The 18,692-nt window shown below is 40.5% G+C and overlaps 1 protein-coding gene across 9 annotated transcripts in view; it reads left to right on the top strand.

Annotated features, from left to right (window-relative positions):
- Nucleotides 1-18,692, top strand: part of specc1 (sperm antigen with calponin homology and coiled-coil domains 1) — a 205,231-nt gene that overhangs the window by 88,582 nt on the left and 97,957 nt on the right. For all 9 annotated transcript variants that reach the window (XM_049476111.1, XM_022665301.2, XM_022665303.2 and 6 more), the window contains one exon: nucleotides 12,842-14,415. In XM_049476111.1, the coding sequence (XP_049332068.1) occupies nucleotides 12,842-14,415 (1,574 nt within the window). The remainder of the gene's footprint in view (nucleotides 1-12,841; nucleotides 14,416-18,692) is intronic.

The raw sequence follows: 18,692 nt of genomic DNA, 5'->3' as shown, positions 1-18,692 counted from the left end.
TCACACTAGTATTATTTTCCAGACTTAGGAGCGCTTGCTTTGAGAGTTCGATACATTTGGCCAGGTGTAAAAGCTTGTTTTCCAGCCTGGGAAAAAACGGAGAAACAATCACTGGACCTCCTGAATGGGAGGGTCTGGGGTTCACTTCAAAAGTTTTCTGGTGTGGTCTGCCGAGTATCAATACAGTGTGCGTTTGGAGGAAAGTGCATCGACTCGGTTCTGATACATCAGCTCACAGACACCTTGTGCTGCAGACATCACCCTTTGGAGTGATGTGGGGAGAGAGCGCAGTCTACCCACCCAGAGAGAGCAAGGCCAATTGTGCTCTCTCGGGGCTCTGGTAGCCGGTAGATGGCAAGCTACATGAACAAGATTCGAACCGGCGATCTCCTGATCATAGTGACAGTACCTGCTGGACCACTCAGGGCCCCGCATTTAACATTCCTGTCACATGTACATCATACAATAAATCAGGCATTACCAACCACAGTGGACAGCGCAATAGATTGTGACTGGAGGCTTCTGCATAGAATTGTCGGTTTTTGGCGGATAAGCAACTATATGAGAAATCGCATCCACATTCAATGCAGGAAGATCCGTTTACATTTTCCCAGAGCAGTGCAGCATTTTTTTAGCGTTAATGAGAAATGGCAAATGGCAGTGCAATTTTCATATAAATAATTCCCTAACTTTTAGCATGTCGGTATAATGGAAAGCAATAAATGAAAGAACCCATACCCTACTGTTTAAAAACAAAATGTGCACATAAATTATATTCAACATAAATTAATCAATGTCAAGTTTAAATGGAATTCTAATGCAGGAAAATAAACCACTGCTATCAAGACCCTCCCGTAAACGAGCCAGGAACTGGTGCTGGGTGCAGCCTTGTGTATTCAAGTGTGAAAATGGCTTGAAAGGCCCTTTAATCATATGAAATATATTTATTTTTTATTTTTGCACCTGAATCTTCTCTTTATAAATAATGTGTTTTCTTTTTCAGTTATTTACACTTTTATATTGATGTGCAAATAACCTGATATAACAAAATGTGCTCAGTTTTATAAAGCTGACAAATACAAAGCACTGAATCTTACAGTTCTATTGTCTTTTGATTGAACAAAGAAATAACAGAACCTAAGTGATAATAACTCTGTAGTGATTCTGTTATGTAATAATAGAATACATCACAGAAGATTGTATATTTGTCTGTCATCAGTGTAGTAACTATATAGTAACTGCTTTGCATTGCATAGGCATTGCAATTACTCTTGTGTGTTAAAAGGGGAATTAAATTGTATTGTATCCCAAATTAGTCCCAACACTTACAGTGTCATTTTAAGAAATAGTAAACAGCTTCCTAAATCCCTATTAGCTCCCCTCAGCTAACACTCTTAGACATTTGGTCATGTAAAGATGATTATGAAAATCGCCTGTACTTTTAAATCCACACGCTTCTCATGAACATCAAAGCTTCTTACATCCCTGGCATATGGTAATGGGGGAGAGAATAACTCCTCCTATTATCTGCAGAGCCTTCAAGCTGCCCAGACTCAGGCCGCTCTGACCGTTCGGCACCATGTCACCGTGCTGACGCAGATGGAAATTCTTTGATTCCGTTTTCCCCTGCGTGACAGGATACGGAGCGGGATGCCAGCGTATCACAGCCTCCCAGTCCCAGGCCTGTATACATGTATGGAATCCGATCCAGCGTGCCCATCCCGTTTACTGGCAGGACAACAGGAAAGGGTGACAACAAGACAAAAAGGTTGTTTTTAAAGTTATGGCCTCCACATCCCCACGAGTGGAAAACATTAGTCCTTGTTCAGACTTCCTGTCACAGAAGAGAGAGATCTGGGTTGGTATGGGAGGGACTTTCAAGACTTTTACCCAAAATAAACCATCCTAACCTAAATGTCAAGCTTATAATGAAAGAAATAACAGCTTAGCATGCTGATTCAGACAAATAATGAGAATTTGGACTGATGAGCTAATTTTGTAATTTTGAACTAACACATAAAAACAGTAACTAATTGTTGAATAACCTGATTAAAATGAACAGTATTTTTACCAATTTAGCTTTACAGTGTAAGTGAATTGAAATCAGGGCAGATCCAGGGATATTTACTATGGCCGTATTTCAGTGAAGATATCTAAAATAGCTTTATTTTAAATGAAGTGCAGTGATGTTAAAAATTAAAGGCAGGTTAAGATACATCAGAGTTAATTCAGCAATTTAGCCCTACACATTTTATTATTCAAATTTGTGTCAACATTTCTATCAGATGCATTTTAGGCCTACTATAATCAATTTTAGTTGATTTTTGGTTTTATTGTGCGTGTCTGCACTGATGTTTTACAAATCATATGGTCATGAAAAAAGGCATGTCCTTAAAGGCATGGAAAATCATAAAAAATATGGACATGTATTGGTTAAAAAGTGTGTGAACCCTGTAAAAGCCAAAACAAGGCTAAAATTGGCTTCTAATTCTAACTTTCCATGCCACCTTAAACAGTGCAGCATCAGATAGTGTGCATTTCAACAGCAGAGCACAGATCATGTGTTATTTAAGGTGGAATGGAAAGTTTGAGTATGAAGACACCTTCAGTTTAGACACCTTCAGCGCAGAGCATGATGCAGCAACAATAAGCATTTGTTAGTTTATATATGGAAAAAAAATGATGATTTAAACCACTGTTGTGCAAAATGTTTGATTTTGCCATTTTGGCATTTTTTGCCATTTTGCCATTATATATTCTTTTCCATTGTATCCATTGTGGATTTCCACTCACACCCCTCTTTAGGCTTTCACTGTAATGATGGCTGGTTTGAAGCAAAACTATTATAAAAAATGATTCTACCTCCTTTGGTTTTAAACCAGCGGCATGTCAGCAGAGTGTTTTTTTTCTCAGGCTGGATTATAAAATATTAAATACAATGGATTAATTTGCCAGATATGGATTAAGCCTAGTCCTGGACTACATTCTTTTCCTTCAATGGAAAAATCTCCTTCAGAATGCTCTGTAGTTCCAGGACTAGATTAATCCATCCCTGTTTGGGAAACCGGTCCCTAGGCCTGTCACATTTCAATTCATCTCAGAAATTATTGCAATAAACGATAATATTGTCATTTTAAGTAAATTTTTAATTCAAATGTCACTGACTTGATGATAGTATAATAGCATAACAAAGCATTTATACCCTTTTAAATACAACAAAATGTGAAATAATCATAGTTTTTTTTTATACTGCAGTCCACACTGTGTGTATGAAGTTGCAGTTATGGAAGATTTTTTTTTTTAAATACGGCCTTTTGTTATATATGTGAACAAACATTTAAATAAACACAATAGACGATATCACAATCATCAAATATTATTGAGGTAGTGTTGATTCATTGGTCGATAATGTTATTGTTGTGACAGGCCTACCAGTCCCATGAAGTTTAAAACAGTTGCCAATAAGCAAAAGAAATTAGTTTGGACTTAAAGTAGATTGTGGAGTGATTTTACTTGTGTTTCCTAGTGTTTGTTAAATGTGTGTGGCTGTATTTTTATAGAAACTCATAGACTGGATTGGATTGGAAGCAAACAACTTCTTAAAAACACCCTCAATTAGTTTTGTTTGGAATATTTTTTTTTTCATTGCATTTCTATGACATGTTTCATGTATAGGACATGCACTTAAGCGGTTCATTAATAGCTGCTGTTCCAGGGTCAGTGCAAAAGTGTCAGCTCTTACTTGGAGAAAAAAAAAAAAAAAGACTTGGACCTCAATAGAATTTCTAATACTTAAAGCTCTTTTTGTTACGGCAGCTTCTTTAGACGTGTGTCGTGTCAGTGATGCCAGCCAGCGCTGTGACACGACTCCCAGCAGTCACTGATCTGTCAGCACTCCAACACTAACCCTGTACAGCTAATTACTCCAGGGGTCATTTCACAATGCACTGCACTCCATCACACTTTCTGGCAGTTCATGCTGAGAGCTAACCAATCATTCCTCTTCTACTCTGATCCCAAACCTCATCCCGCATTAAGACTGAAGGATTTAGTGCACTTTCTCCATAATGCAATTACAAAATAGATGTTTTGGCACGGAGGACTTGGGAATTGTAGAGGGAGTCTACAATTGATGGACTTCAGTGGAAGCAATTAATGAGTGAAGCAATGTAGTGTAGTGTAGTGCTCACTCGCATACTGAGGAAGTATGATAACCTGACTACGAGGAGTTCGGGATTAACAGCTCCATTTTTTTGGAAAAACACTGGTAATGCAGCTTTTTTTTTTTTGCTGAGAGGAAACATGCAGGCTTTAGATAACAGTCACTGTTCCTGGATACAGTGTGATGCACCAACAGTTAATGCTGCCATATCCAGAGAGACATTTGTTCAGCTGTACGAAGGAAAAATATATTTTTAAATTTGATCATCATTATGGTCTTGTTCGTTTTCAGACTAATTAACCATTTTAAGCTCTCTACGCATATAGGAGCACTTTGTAGTTCTAATGCATACTTTATTATCCTTCATTCACCCTCTTCTTCAGTGGTCAGGTATCAACAGGACCACCACAGAGCAGTCATTATTTGGGTGGTGGATTATTCTTAACACGGCAGTGTAGTGCTGAGTGGTATGACCAAAAATGCTTATCACTGTATTTTGCAAGATTCTGACAGTTTTACGATATATTACAGTATTTTTTTTATTATTGTTACTTATTTACTTATAGTTTTTTGTAAGACTGGGCTCAAATATAGGTTTGTGACTTTACTGTTAGGAGTACATATAATTTTAAACATTAAGACTTTAAATTAAGGCTTTGATTTGTATTTGGTTTACTTTGTCCCACAAAATTACACAATATATGAAGAAATCAGACTTCATTAACAGAAAAAACAAAAAGAGAGTCTTAAAAAGAGATACACCAATAACTTTAACACAACTTCCTTTACTAATCTAAATATTTTAAATTGTTCCATAAACACTATAAATGGACGTAAAATTCTCAAGATATAAGAATTCAAAAGAGATATTTCTCAAATGTTCTATTGCACAAGTTAGACACAAGTTTGTTATCAGTTTACAAAATGTTATTATTGAAGCCATTAGAGGCATTTGAGTATTAAAGCTGCTGTTTATCAGTTTATCACAATTCCCTTGGTTTTCCTGGTCTACTAGATTAGTTCTACTAAACTATCCTTCAAGTTACAGTATTCATATATTTAAAAGGGCTATAATTACTCACATTGCAGGGAGCAGCAGCAGAAGCTCCAGGAGATCAGTTTTCATGTTTTTCCAGGCAGGACACCGTGAGAGTCCACAGAGCTAAGCTGGCGTTACTAAAAAATGCAGTTTTAATTTCTCCTCCAGTGTACCATATGAACCAGTATACCACCCAGCACTACTACAGTGACACTGACATGGTGGTGGATCAAACACACACATGTTGCTGCAGTTTTTTAACACTGTTCACACACATTACAGTCTATTAGACACTCCTACCTAGATGCTCCACCTTGTAGATTGTAGATTATTTTTTTTTTTATTATTATTATTATTTTTTTTTTCTTCAAAAAATTTCTGCACAGTTTGTGTTGGTCATCCTATAGTCCTTCATCATGTGTTACAGAACTTGTACGCTGCCCACAGGATACTGTTGGTGGATAATTCTCAGTGCAGCAGTGAGACTGAGGTGTTTAAGAATTCCAGCAGCACTGCTCTGTCTAATCTACTCCTATTAGCACAACCTACACAAACACAAAAACACCATTCTGTCAGTGTCACTAAAAATTAGGTGCTTAAACTTAGGACCCACCACCCAAATAATAGCTGCTCGGTGGTGTTGCTGTGGAATCCAGAGCATTGAAGAACATGGGGAAAGGAGTGCATAATAAAGTATGCAGAGAGTCAGAAGGACTAAAAAGAGCATTATATACTCAGTGGAACTAAACAAATGGATGAGGGGTATAGAAACAAGGAGGTAGCCATAATATTATGCTTGATTGTTGTATATGCAAAAGCTGAAGAACTGCACCCGGAGCTGCTGACAGACAGAAAACTTGTTGAAAATCTGTCCACGTCCACTGTCTCCCCTTTCATGTTGTATATCTTTTTGTCAGCCTCAAAAGCCAGTGTCTCTGGTTATTTACTCGGGGTATCAGTGAGAGGCGGTGTGTAGTGGCAGGATGATTTACTCTGTGGCTTCGGGACACTTGGGGAGGCACCCTCTGCATGACATTCACTACTTTGTTCTCCCATGTTTGATTTAGAGTCAACCTAGTTCCACAGCCTTTTGAGTGGTAGCTTAAGTGTAGCTCTACTAAAGTAGCTCTATTCATCACATTTGCCTTCGTTTCTGCTCCTCTTTGTCTCTTGTTTTCTTTTTATGTGATTTGTATTGTCTTTGTCTAAACTCTGCCTGGTTTACATCCTTTTTATATCCATGCCCCCTTCCATGTCCTCCCGTTTACTCTGCGTACTGAAAATAGCTGTTCCAAAAATAGTTATCTGACAGGGTTGAAGACAGCCAACCATAGACATATTTTGAAGCTGGAGCTTTTGTTCCATCCAAGTTTTTAAATAGTTTCTTTCTGACCCAGTTAATTATTACATTTTCTTGTTTCACAAGCTCCATGCTTTTATTTATGCAGCTCAACACAGTGCCAATAGGGAGATAAACTGGCGAAAGTCTTGGGCCAATTGCCTTTTCTTTTCTTTTGCACCACTACCCCTTGTTTTCTAGTGTAACCCTTCCATTTGGAACATACAGTACTGTGCAAAACTTTTAGGCTCCAAAACATATAACACTAATCCATTCATCTGAACACATATGATTTAAACTGATGCAAATAAACATTAATACAGTAAAATGTAACAAGAATTTTATCTTATTTCCTGTGAGCCAAGCTGAGGAACAAAGTGTTCTTACCTGTGGGAAATTCCCACAGGTACCTAAAACATTTGAACAATACTGTAGTTACAGGGTGCCAGCATGTGTATATGTTCAGTTCCATCAGCAGCTCACCTGATTTACCAAATTGACCAAATTCACCAAACCAGGTGTTGATATGATGAGAACTAGAAATAACTCTGTTAAACTCAGATGAGGAGAGATTAGAATATGTTTTAAGGAAAACAGTGCTGTTAAGGCTTTTCTTTTTGTAAAATTGCTGTAAAATAGTGTTTTACTGAGCTAATAAACACTTACTTTACAGATTTTTTCGTTACGGAAATTCCTACAGGAACCTAAACATTTGCACAATACTGTAGTTACAAGGGAAAGGGGTGAAATCCTCCCCTTAAAGGCCAATTTATACTTCGGCATCGAACCTACACAGAGCCTATGTGTACCCAGCGTGAGTGCGCTATGCAGCTGAGCGTGTTTCTACTTCTGTGTGTGCGTATCAGTGGCTCTGCAGTTTAAATCGTGAAGGTGGGAATGTGTGGGCAGGGGCGCGAGGCACAGCAGACCAATCACAGCTACGGCTTTCCGTGTCGCGTGATGCGTTGTTACATTTACGGAGAGATGCACGTCAAGCAAGATCGTAGGCTATGGCGAAGACTATGGCGTTGGCTACAGCTAAGGTTCAATGCAGAAGTAATATTTGGCCTTAAGAATTGGGAAAACCCATCATATACCTGATATAAACAGATATATAAACAGATATAGCTATAGCAGTAAAGAGCTAAAGTTCAGCAACCTAACTGCTGGTTAACTAGTTAACTTTAGGGCATTGTATGTCCTCAGAAAGGGGGCACCTGGTGCGGCAATCCGTTATCATTGTCCATTACTTAATTCCTCTGTGATGGGGATCTGAAAATAGCTTTTACTAGCTTATATTTAATTTTATTTTCCATTTCCACCTTAAATTCTTCTGCCTCTGCTGCCTGTTACCCTATTTAAGGTGGAACGCTTAGCTTTTAATGCTTTTTATGAAGACAGTGGCCAAAAACATTGAAACTACACATTTAAATATGGTATTAAAGTAGTTATCAAAAGTTGAAGAAAGAAAATGCTCAAATTTGTTTGGGTTTCTTTGGTCGCTTGTGTGTGTCGCCATTATGCCAGGAATTCTCATAGCCCTCTGTTTTGAGTTTGCCTCTAAAAAAAACTTCATTGAAGGGTCATGTACCCATAACACTTCTCTCTACCCCTTGAGCCTAACAAGAATCAGGACTCCCTACTCCTAGGGGTATACATGCAAAACAGAGGGGTAGGGGTAAGTGGTAGGGCCAAGGGGTGAAATGGGATTGGGCCTCAATTTCTCCCAAACATTTGCATTTTCATTTCATTCACTTAAGTCATCCAAAATATAAGGAATAATATATGGAATTTTTTAATAAACCAGAATATGTTTTATATTTTAGATTCTTCAGAGTAGCACCTCTTGCTTAGATGACAACTTTGCACATTTTGGCTGTATTTTCTCAGTCATCTTTATAAAGCAGGGTTGTGCCGAACTTGTCAAAAGTTCATTACTTGAATGTCTTGCCCTCTTAATGTGTTTAAGAGCCTCAATTGTGAATTTGTGAAGAGGTAGAGTTGGTATACTGTGAATAACCCTGTTTGAGTAATGTTCAAATCCATATTATGGCAAGAACTACTCAACTGAGTAAAGAAAAAAAATACTTGAAATGAAGGTCAGTCTATCCAATAAAATTCAAAACTTAAAGTGAAAGTAGTCTCAAGTGCATTCGAAAAGACCATATGGACCACACCAGGAAAGAAAGAGCAAGAGTTACCTCTAAGTTCATCAGAGTTTCCAGCCTCAGAAACCACAAGTTAACAGCACCACAGATAAGAGCATCTAAATGCTTCACAAAGTATTTTGGTTTGTTTAACACTTTTATTATTAATTAAATAATTTCATTATTACTTGTGTGTTTTGTCTTAGTGCATATTCTGCAGCTACAGTAATGTCAAAATGTAGACTGCAAAAATATTAATCATTCACCCACACAAGTGTATAAGTATTTTAAATATGATGATGATGATGATATATAATTCAGTAGTGCGTGTCCTGGTTCTGTCACTGATAGAAGTGAATGAGACAGAATGATAAAAAGGGAAGGAGAATTTTGTTTTAATGGCTTAGAGTGCGTCCTGACAGCCTCTCAAGGGACACTTGGATCAGTTCTTAGAGCAGCACATTAGTCTGTGGAGGAAATTCACTCACAGACAAAGTCACTGAGTAGAGAAAGACAAAAATAGAAATATATCACTCATAGATATTAAATATCTAATAAATAGTATAACTGAAAGACATTCCACACAACTGAAAGTCATTTCCCGTTATCTGTGTGAGCCCCGTTTCCAGCAGATCCATATTTGAACTCTGTGGTTTGTTTTATTCCTGACAACTGTTGTTGTCATAAAACACAGGCGCATGCTAGCTCATGCTAAAAATAGCAATGTCTGATGGGTGATAAATTCATGACCGAGCTTCAGCCTCCTGGACCTTTTACATCAGCTGAAGCATGCAGAGAGAATACTAAACAGCCTAATGACTCCCAGGAGATGGAGGAAGAGGCTGGGTGGGGACGTTCTGACTGAAGCTCTGACTTTAAAACCACCTGTTGAGTGTTGTGTAGGTCAACCTTGCGTTTACATGGACTTCACAAGATCTCTAAAGGTGTCCTGTGGTATCTGGCACCAAGATATTAGCTTCAGATCCATTTCAACATTTCTGGCAAGTTGTGGCTGCCAAAGTTGCTAGTGATTCTTGTTTACTGGTCATCCTTACCTGAAGCAGTACTTGATGAGTACTAACTAGTGCTGGACAATATGGCCAAAATATGCAGCACCAGCCAGAAGTTTGGACACACCCTTTCTCATAAATTGTAGATTAATATTGAAGACATCAAAAACTATAAAGATACATTTATGAAATTATGAAGTAAAAAGCGCAGCGACTCGGTTCTAATACATCAGCTCACAGACGCCTCGTGCTGATCGACATCACCCTTTGGGGTGATGAGAGGAAAGATTAGCATCTTCCCACCCAGAGAGAGCAGAGCCAATTTTGCTCTCTCAGGGCTCTGGCAGCCGATGGCAAGCTGCATGACCGTGATTCGAACCAGCAATCTCTTGATTGTAGTAGCAGCGCCTGCCACTATAGTCTTCTGGACCACCCGGAGTCCCACAAAAAAGGCGTTACCAAATTAGGTTTTAAGCTTTAGATTCTTCAAAATAGCACCTTTTGCATTGATGCCAACTTTGCCTCTTCGTGGGTGCCTTTATGAGTTAGAACCTGGAATGGTTTTCCAACTGTCTTGAAGGAGTTCTAGAGGTGTTGAGCTCTTGTTAACTGCTTTTCCTCCACTCTGCTCTCTAACTCATCCTAAACCACCTGGATTGGATTTAATGTCAGGTGTTTGTGAAGGCCAAACGCTTTTTTCACTTCTGCCTTGAATATGTGTTCCTTCATAGTTTTTAATGTTATTCTACAATAGAGTGAATAATACAAATAAAGAACAAATATTAATGATAATGTGTTTTCAAACTTTACAAACAGACTACAATATATTTCCTAATTTTGATTAATACAATATAATTCTGATATCAATACAAATATTGATTTTGATACATATTGATACAACTGTGGTGTACATCATCAATAATGTTGCCAGGCTATGGAAGCCTATAGTGTTCTGCCCTTTCTGCTCAGCAAACTGATGGCAGCGCCACATAATGAAGCCTCAGCAGACTTTGAGCATGTTAGCTTCAATGCTAACTGCTTTTCTGAACTGTATTAATTTATTAATTAGATTGACTGACTAACCATGATAGAGATCTTGTAAGATAAGTGTCATATCTGTATATTGCACAGATATTCAGTTATGAAGTTTACAACCTTGGAGTGTAGCTGCCGGCTCAGTGAGGGAGTGATTGATTGAGTGATTAAGGGAGTGATCATTTTCCAGCCTTGATATTGACCATGGCATGCCAGGAATACATCCACAAGACCTGCCTTTTACACTGAACTGTGTAATAGGAAAAACATAGCTCTAGAGGTAAATTGGCTAGTACAGTGGTTACACATTCTAAAAGGTATCGTTCCTCAACCTCCAAACTCTTCCTCAACCTCCATTGTCTGCAGCGGCTAGTAAAAGAAAATGTTTAGAAAAATCGAGAAAATTAGAGTCAATCAGGAAAAGCAACTCAATTTACATAGAGTTACATAGGACCTCCGGTGGATTTCACGTTTTACAAAGACTCTAAGACTAGGTCAGTGGCTGAACTGCACTTAGCAGGGTATTACGCATGTTGTAAAGTAACATATGACTTTGCGAAGACTGTAAAATTGTCTTTATTTTAAAAACGTTTCTAATTGTTGTTTTTCTCGCTGGTGTCGCAGTGCTGTTAGCCAATCAGAGATTATATTCAATCTTTATTCTCTTGTTAATTTATTTCTTTGCATCTTTTCGTTTGCAATCTCTGTATCCTCATTTGAATTTGGTCACTGACTCCCTCTGTACTAAACCTCTTGTTGCCCGCTGAGCTCTTTTTGGTGTAAAACACAGCACTCCTTTCTAAAGCCCTACACACAGCTCTAGAATATTCCCTGCACTGCGGGGATATTGTCATCAGTTGTAACAGGAGCCCCCCCGATGTTTGTGTTGGTGTTTGCTGATTATTCTAAAACCGACAATAAAAGCTTTGACTGCTCTCTGTCCTCACATGGGGCTTTTGAAATGCCAGCCATTCTACAGACCGCTCTGGAACTATGGGCTGTATGGCTGTCTGATGCCACTCAGATGCCAGCTCCCTTGTTTCTACTGGACTGCTACGCTCACAATACGGAGAGGCAGTGCCTTGTGGCCATTTGAATATAACAACACAACACATCTTCTGTCCAGTCATGGACTGAATGAATGACCTCTCACACTGATACTGTGAGCCTTGACCAATGAAATTTAATAAAAGGCTCTATTGTTGCAGTTTTTGATGCATAGTATTACTGTTGGATTTCTTTTTTTGTATTTTTGAAATGGCAATTTTTAAGTTTAGGAATATGCAAAACTTATATTATATTAAAAGTATTTCATAAATATATACTTTTCCAACATTGAATAAATATATTAATTCTAATATATAAATGCTTTTTAAGCAAAAAGTTATTAGCTAAAAAAAACTATAGTTACTGATTATAATAACTTAACAAATTAACATTCTAATATGACAGCTGAAATACAAGCAGCACAAAATATTTAGCTCAGTAGTGCTATTCCATATAACAAGCTACCTCAGCTGTGCTATTTTTTATCATAAATGTACCTCAGCAGTACATTTTACGTCACAATTATACTTAAGCAGTACTATACAAGTCATATCCCAGCTAACAATGTTTGATTAGTAGAACATTTTCTGAATGTTACAGTTACCATCAATCTGTCAAGTTTTCTGAATGTTCTTAGAAAGTTTTTATGCAATGTTTTTAATGTTTTGGACTAATGTTGGACTAATAAGTATTCTTCTAGCTGGCAACGTTATGTAAAATATGTTCTAATAACTTTGTGATGCAAACCATTATTATATCACGCGTTTTCAGAACCTTCCTGGAACCTTTTCAAAAAGTTGTTAGGTAAGATGTAGCTTGCAGTCTAGCTAATGTTTTCATCTTAGCTAGCCCTGTAGCTACAGCTTGTATCTTTCAGCTGGAAAACAGAAACCTTTTTGAAGATGCATAAAAATGAACTTAAACCTGCAGTTTAATGATTCTTCCAGCGTCTATCTCACACACTCTCTTTCTGATACTTTCTTTCTTGCCATTGTAGAACAAATATTTTAATTTTCCAAATATTCTGTGCCTCCCTAATTGAGTTGTTTTGTCTTTTTATAGGGATCCAGTCGAGCAAAAAGTCAGGGATACCTGCTCCCCGCGAAATCTCTCAGACCATCTCCAGGGAACGCACCTCACTACGAGACCAACTGAAGCCCGCTAATACCAAGAAACTGATTCCCAGTGCCAGCACTTCCAGCCTGTCCACCCTAGCAAAGCATGGGTCCCGTGGATCCGTCAAAACAAAGACAGAAGCCGAGAGTGCGGACAAAGCCCTCCTGGAGTGCCAGGTCAAGGAGCTTCTGGCTGAGGCCAAAGCCAAGGAGTTTGAGATCAGCAAGTTGCGGATGGAGCTGCAGCGATACAGAGGCAAGGGGTCACCGCAGGAAGCTGGCACACCAGATGGGACCTCAGATGGGGAGAGAACTGAGCTGCATAACCAGGATGCGCAGATATTAGTTGGGGAGTTGAGGGAGAAGAACGGCCGTTTCCAGAGGGAGCTGGCCGCCTTACGGGAGGAGAACCAAGCCTTGAAGGAAAAGCTCATTTCGTTGGAAACTTCTCCAGTTTCCAGTGGTAATAACACAGCAACTTCTGCATCATTAACTAGTCCATCCACAGCTTCTACGTCAATAACCAGTCCAACCAAACCTTCTCTTAATGGAGTTCTACCAGAGAGTGCTACCACTGAAATGGGAGAAGGTGGACCACTGAATGGCAGTCCAATCAAAACCTCTGTATCGTCCAGTAGTGACCTCACCAAAGGTTCTCCATCGCCAGACTCCTCAGAGTTTGAGAAGATCCCGTCTCGCTCAGATTCCATCAGCAGCAGTACCAAGGGTGTTACTCTAGGAGCCATGGAACGAGACTTATCAGTAGAATGCTTGACAGAGCGCATCCAGAAGATGGAAGAGAGCCACCACAGCACATCGGAGGAGCTCCAGGCCACGCTGCAGGAGCTGGCCGACCAGCAGCAGGTTGTGCAGGAGCTGACGGTAGAGAACGAGCGACTGGCCGAGGAGAAAGGACTCCTCCAAACCTCGCTACAACAACAGCGGGAGCGTGTGGAGCTCCTGGCTCAGAAGAATGAGGCTCTTCTCCAGAGGCTCCGAGAGCAAGCCCAGAGTCACGAAGCCGAGGCCTCGCGTGCCTCCAGGACAGCAGAGCTGGAGCAGCGTTTGGCTGAGCAGGTGGAGAACTCGCGCTTTGAGAGGGAGAAGCTTGTGGACATTCAGCAGCAGCTCACCGGAAGCTTGAGGGCTCTGGAGAAGGAGCACCAGGAGGCCCAGGCGACCGCAAGAAGCTTGAATGAAGAGCTGGAGCTCCTCCGGCAGCTGCTGGAGAGAGAGAAGGAGTCCGGAGCAGAGGCAGCGAGGTTGGCAGACAGTGAGCATCAAGCTGCAGAGGCTCTGAAGGCAGAGAACGAGCGCTTGAAAGGCCATTTGGAGACAGAGAAGCAGAAGGTGGTGGAGCTGAAAGTGGTGCAAAGTGCCAGCAACAGTACCGAGCTGCAAGCCCTGCTGAAATTGGCTCATGCAGACAGAGACAAGCTGGAGGTCAGCTGTTCGGAGCTGAAGCAGGAGCTGCTGCAGGCACACAGTGAATTGGAGCGTCTTCAGGATTTGCTTAATAAGGTATGTGTCTGTAATCTGACAACTAAAGATGATGTTATGTAATAACAAAAGTTTGGGAGAAGGACCACGCCCGAACTCTACGTTCTAACTCCACCCCGTATCAATCAACCGTCCTATAAATACCTCCCCTAACTAACTACCTCTCGTGACGAAAACTTCGCAACCCACCTCCTCCCCAACAACCCCCTTTTTCTACTCTTCCCCTTCTCATTAAATAAAAAGGGGGGGATATAACTGCACGCTTCTTCAAGCACGCAGTTCAGAACTCCAGCCCAAATTTCCCTGAGTTCCCTCCCCTTTTTCCTTCTTCTTTCTCTACTTCTTTAGGCGTGGTCCGCACTTAGCAAACTGTAGTTTGAGGAGAAAAAAGAAGCGTACATCTTTTGTTTACAGTGAAACCAAATAGCTGCTATAGATAAGAGAAGTGTAAGTGTAATAGAAAGAGTTACAGAAGAGGAACGTTCTTCCCTGGAAAAGTTTATGGTCAATTATCTTTTCACTGTCTATAGTTATACAATATAATTTCCTTTATAAACGTCCTATTATTGGATACCTATAAGATTTTCCTCAAAACATTCCTCAGTGGAATATTTTTGCAATCAAAGCTCCATGAAAAGATGTACCTTGTTTTTTTTTTCAGTTACTTTCAACCATTTATGATAAATACAGTGGTCTAAAAAAGTATTTGCTCTTACAGATTTTTTTTTGTCATACTTACATTTTCCAGTCAATCAATCAAATTTTAATATCAGGCAAAAATAAGCTGAGAAAATATAAAAAAAACATTTTTTAATTCATTTATTAAGGGGAAATGCAATAAAAACCAACTTGGCCATATAATTAAGTAATTGCCCACATGATTTAACTGTAGTTAACCACATTATTAGGAAAACTGAGTTCAGTTTTACTATCCACAATCGGACCTGGTTACTGCCAGACCTGTACAATCAAAAAAATATTTAAATAGAACCTGTCATTGTTAATGATTTGATAATAAGAAATAGGCTGGTAGAAAATTGTTTTGTTGGGAGAGTTCCAAAGCTAAAAACACTGCTGACCCAAAAGATTACAAAGGCCCATCTTACAACATACAGCTTGATAATGTCCAGAACTTTGAAAAAATATTCTGTGGACTGACAAGACATATGTGGTACTTTTTGGAAGGTGTGTGTCCCGTTACATCTGGCATAAAATTAAAACATAATTTCAGAAAAAGAACATCATACTGAAATTCAAACATGGTGGTGGTAGTGTGATGGTCTGGGGCTGCTTTGCTGCTTCAAGGCCTGGACAGTTTGCTTTAACAGATATAACCTTGAATTCTACTCTACCAGAAAATCCTGAAGATGATTGTCTCCCTATTGGTCTATGACCTTAAGCTCAGGCTTACTTGGGTTTTGCAGCAGGACAATGATCCCAAGCAAACCACCAAGTCCACCTCTAAATGGCTAAATAATGACAAAATGAAGGTTTTGGCGTGGCCTAGTCAAAGTCTGATTGATCTTTAAACAGATTGTTCATGCTAAAAAAAGAAAGTGACTGAAATGTGTTTGTCAATCTGAAAAATACTTTTCACAGCACTGTATAGAATTTAGTAATGTTGGTAATGAAGGGTGAGCAACTAGTTTGAGTCAGGTAGCTGTTATTATCTTAGAAAATCTCAGAAATTATTTCTGATTAGATTTATAGAGAACAAAGAATGGGAACAGATTATTGTTACAGTGGGGCTAACAACACCTGCAAATTTGACTATTAGCAATCTAACTAAAAGGAGAAAGCCAGAAGGTAACATAGACACACGATCACCCTGAAACACAAGCATACACCAATTCCACCATCCAGGAACCTGAGCAATCTTGTGAAAGTGCATCAATTACATTTCCGCTTACCACAATTTTGTGTATCTATGAACCCCTGGATCTACAACCTTTATCTATATATATCAGGGGTATTTAATTAGAATTCAGTATGGTCCAGTTAGAGAAAAATTCGACAGGCCAAGGTCCGGACCGATTTCTAAATTGTGTTATAATTAAGTGCTATTTCCTATAAGGTTGTTTGAACTGAATGATAAAAATATATAATAATAATAATAATAATAAATGCCACTCTGGCCAGATTTTGTATACATTTCTCGTCTGTCTCTCTGTCGCGCTCGGTGTGACTTTAGTTTCCGCCCGTTCTCTTTTTTCTGCCCGTTCTCCTTATAAAGGCGTTTTTTCATGGCCGTGTCCCATTTCAACAGCCGGAGCAGCAGGACCACGTGAGGATCGGTGTGTTTATTTATTTACTTTTTCCTTACCACGTCTGCACAGATCTGATTATACTTGTATACAATTAAATCCTTCTCAGTAGGTTTGGGTCCGCATTGGACAACGTTTGGGTCCGGACCCGGACTGCAGTCCGCCTATTAGTGACCTCTGTTCTATATATTTATTCATTTATTTATATATGAATCTCCTCTATTATTTTATAACATTGAAGGGCTAATATGTGAAAAAAGGTTTTTGTTTGATAATATATGTATTATATAATTGATTATAAATGTTTAATACATACACAGGTCATAGGGTCATGGCACTAAAGCTAAAGAGCTTGTATTTAGAAGTGAGACGATGTAGAAGGCCGGTTCTTGCTGAAAGAAAAGGCCAGTGGCACATCTGGCCATGTTTACAGCCTTTCATCACTTTGAGGCCCTGTTCATTCTGATGGCTGTTCATGAGCTGATTATGGATGGACCCTAAAGTGGTATTTCTCTTGGGTGAAAGAGTGATGACAGGAACTGGGGGCACACACTTCACATGCACACACGTGCACTCTTACATAAACACACTCACTGTTTACGCTTTCACATGACGACACATGATCTTCATGATATATGGGAATATGTTATGACCTGATGTGGTGAAAGTGCACATCGTCGCTGTCCTATGGTGGCCCTGAAGTGCAAAACAAATTAACATATCAGAAAACAAAATTACAAAAACTTAAACACATTTACAAAACTTAAAACAAATTTACAAGACGCAAAACACTTTTCCCAGCACTGAAACACTTTTACAAATACTGAAACACTTTTACAAACGCTGAAACACTTTTACAAACGCTGAAACACTTTTACAAACGCTGAAACACTTTTACAAACGCTGAAACACTTTTACAAACGCTAAAACACTTTTACAAATACTGAAACACTTTTACAAACGCTGAAACACTTTTACAAACGCTGAAACACTTTTACAAACGCTGAAACACATTTACAAACTGCGATTTCTGACGGAAAGGGAGGGTCTAACACACAGGAAGTGCTTGATGCGGACCCTCCTTGTCAGTCAAGCTGCGTTACGATGAGAGAGTGGAGTTATGAACACCAAACTATGTTTTGTGGCACGTATTTTAGCAGCAGCAGTAAATACTTAAACTATCCCTGTCCTGTTGCTACCCCCGCCGCGGGGTTCACCTAATGCCCGGCGGCCATCAGCCACTGCCCCCGCCGCAGGGTTCAGCTAATGCCCGGCGGCCATCAGCCACTGCCCCGCGGTTATCAGCCACTGCCCCCGCCGCGGGGTTCTCCTAATACCCCGGGGGTTCAGCCACTGCCCCGCGGTTATCAGCCACTGCCCCTGCCGCAGGGTTCACCTAATACCCCGGGGGTTCAGCCACTGCCCCGCGGTTATCAGCCACTGCCCCCGCCGCGGGGTTCAGCTAATGCCCGGCGGGCATCAGCCACTGCCCCGCGGTTATCAGCCACTGCCCCCGCCGCGGGGTTCAGCTAATGCCCGGCGGGCATCAGCCACTGCCCCGCGGTTATCAGCCACTGCCCCCGCCGCGGGGTTCAGCTAATGCCCGGCGGCCATCATTGCCCCGCGGGGTTCAGGTAATACAGTACAGGAGTGGCTCAACCCCGCGGGGCAGTGGCTGAACTCCGTGGGGCATTAGCTGAACCCCGCGGCGGGGGCATTAGCTGATGGCCGCGGGGCAGTGGCTGAACTCCGTGGGGTATTAGCTGAACCCCGCGGCGGGGGCATTAGCTGATGGCCGCGTGGCATTAGCTGAACCCCGCGGCGGGGGCATTAGCTGATGGCCGCGTGGCATTAGCTGAACCCCGCGGCGGGGGCATTGGCTGATGGCGGCGGGGGCAGTGGCTGATGGCCGCGTGGCATCAGCTGAACCCCGCGGCGGGGGCAGTGGCTGATAACCGGGGGGCAGTGGCTGAACCCCGCGGCGGGGGCAGTGGCTGATGGCCGCGTGGCATTAGCTGAACCCCCGGGGTATTA

The sequence above is a fragment of the Astyanax mexicanus genome, chromosome 1 (assembly GCF_023375975.1).
Source record: "Astyanax mexicanus isolate ESR-SI-001 chromosome 1, AstMex3_surface, whole genome shotgun sequence".
Taxonomy (NCBI): domain Eukaryota; kingdom Metazoa; phylum Chordata; class Actinopteri; order Characiformes; family Acestrorhamphidae; genus Astyanax; species Astyanax mexicanus.
Note: the sequence above shows the minus strand (reverse complement) of the source record. Positions and strands in the feature narration are given on the sequence as shown.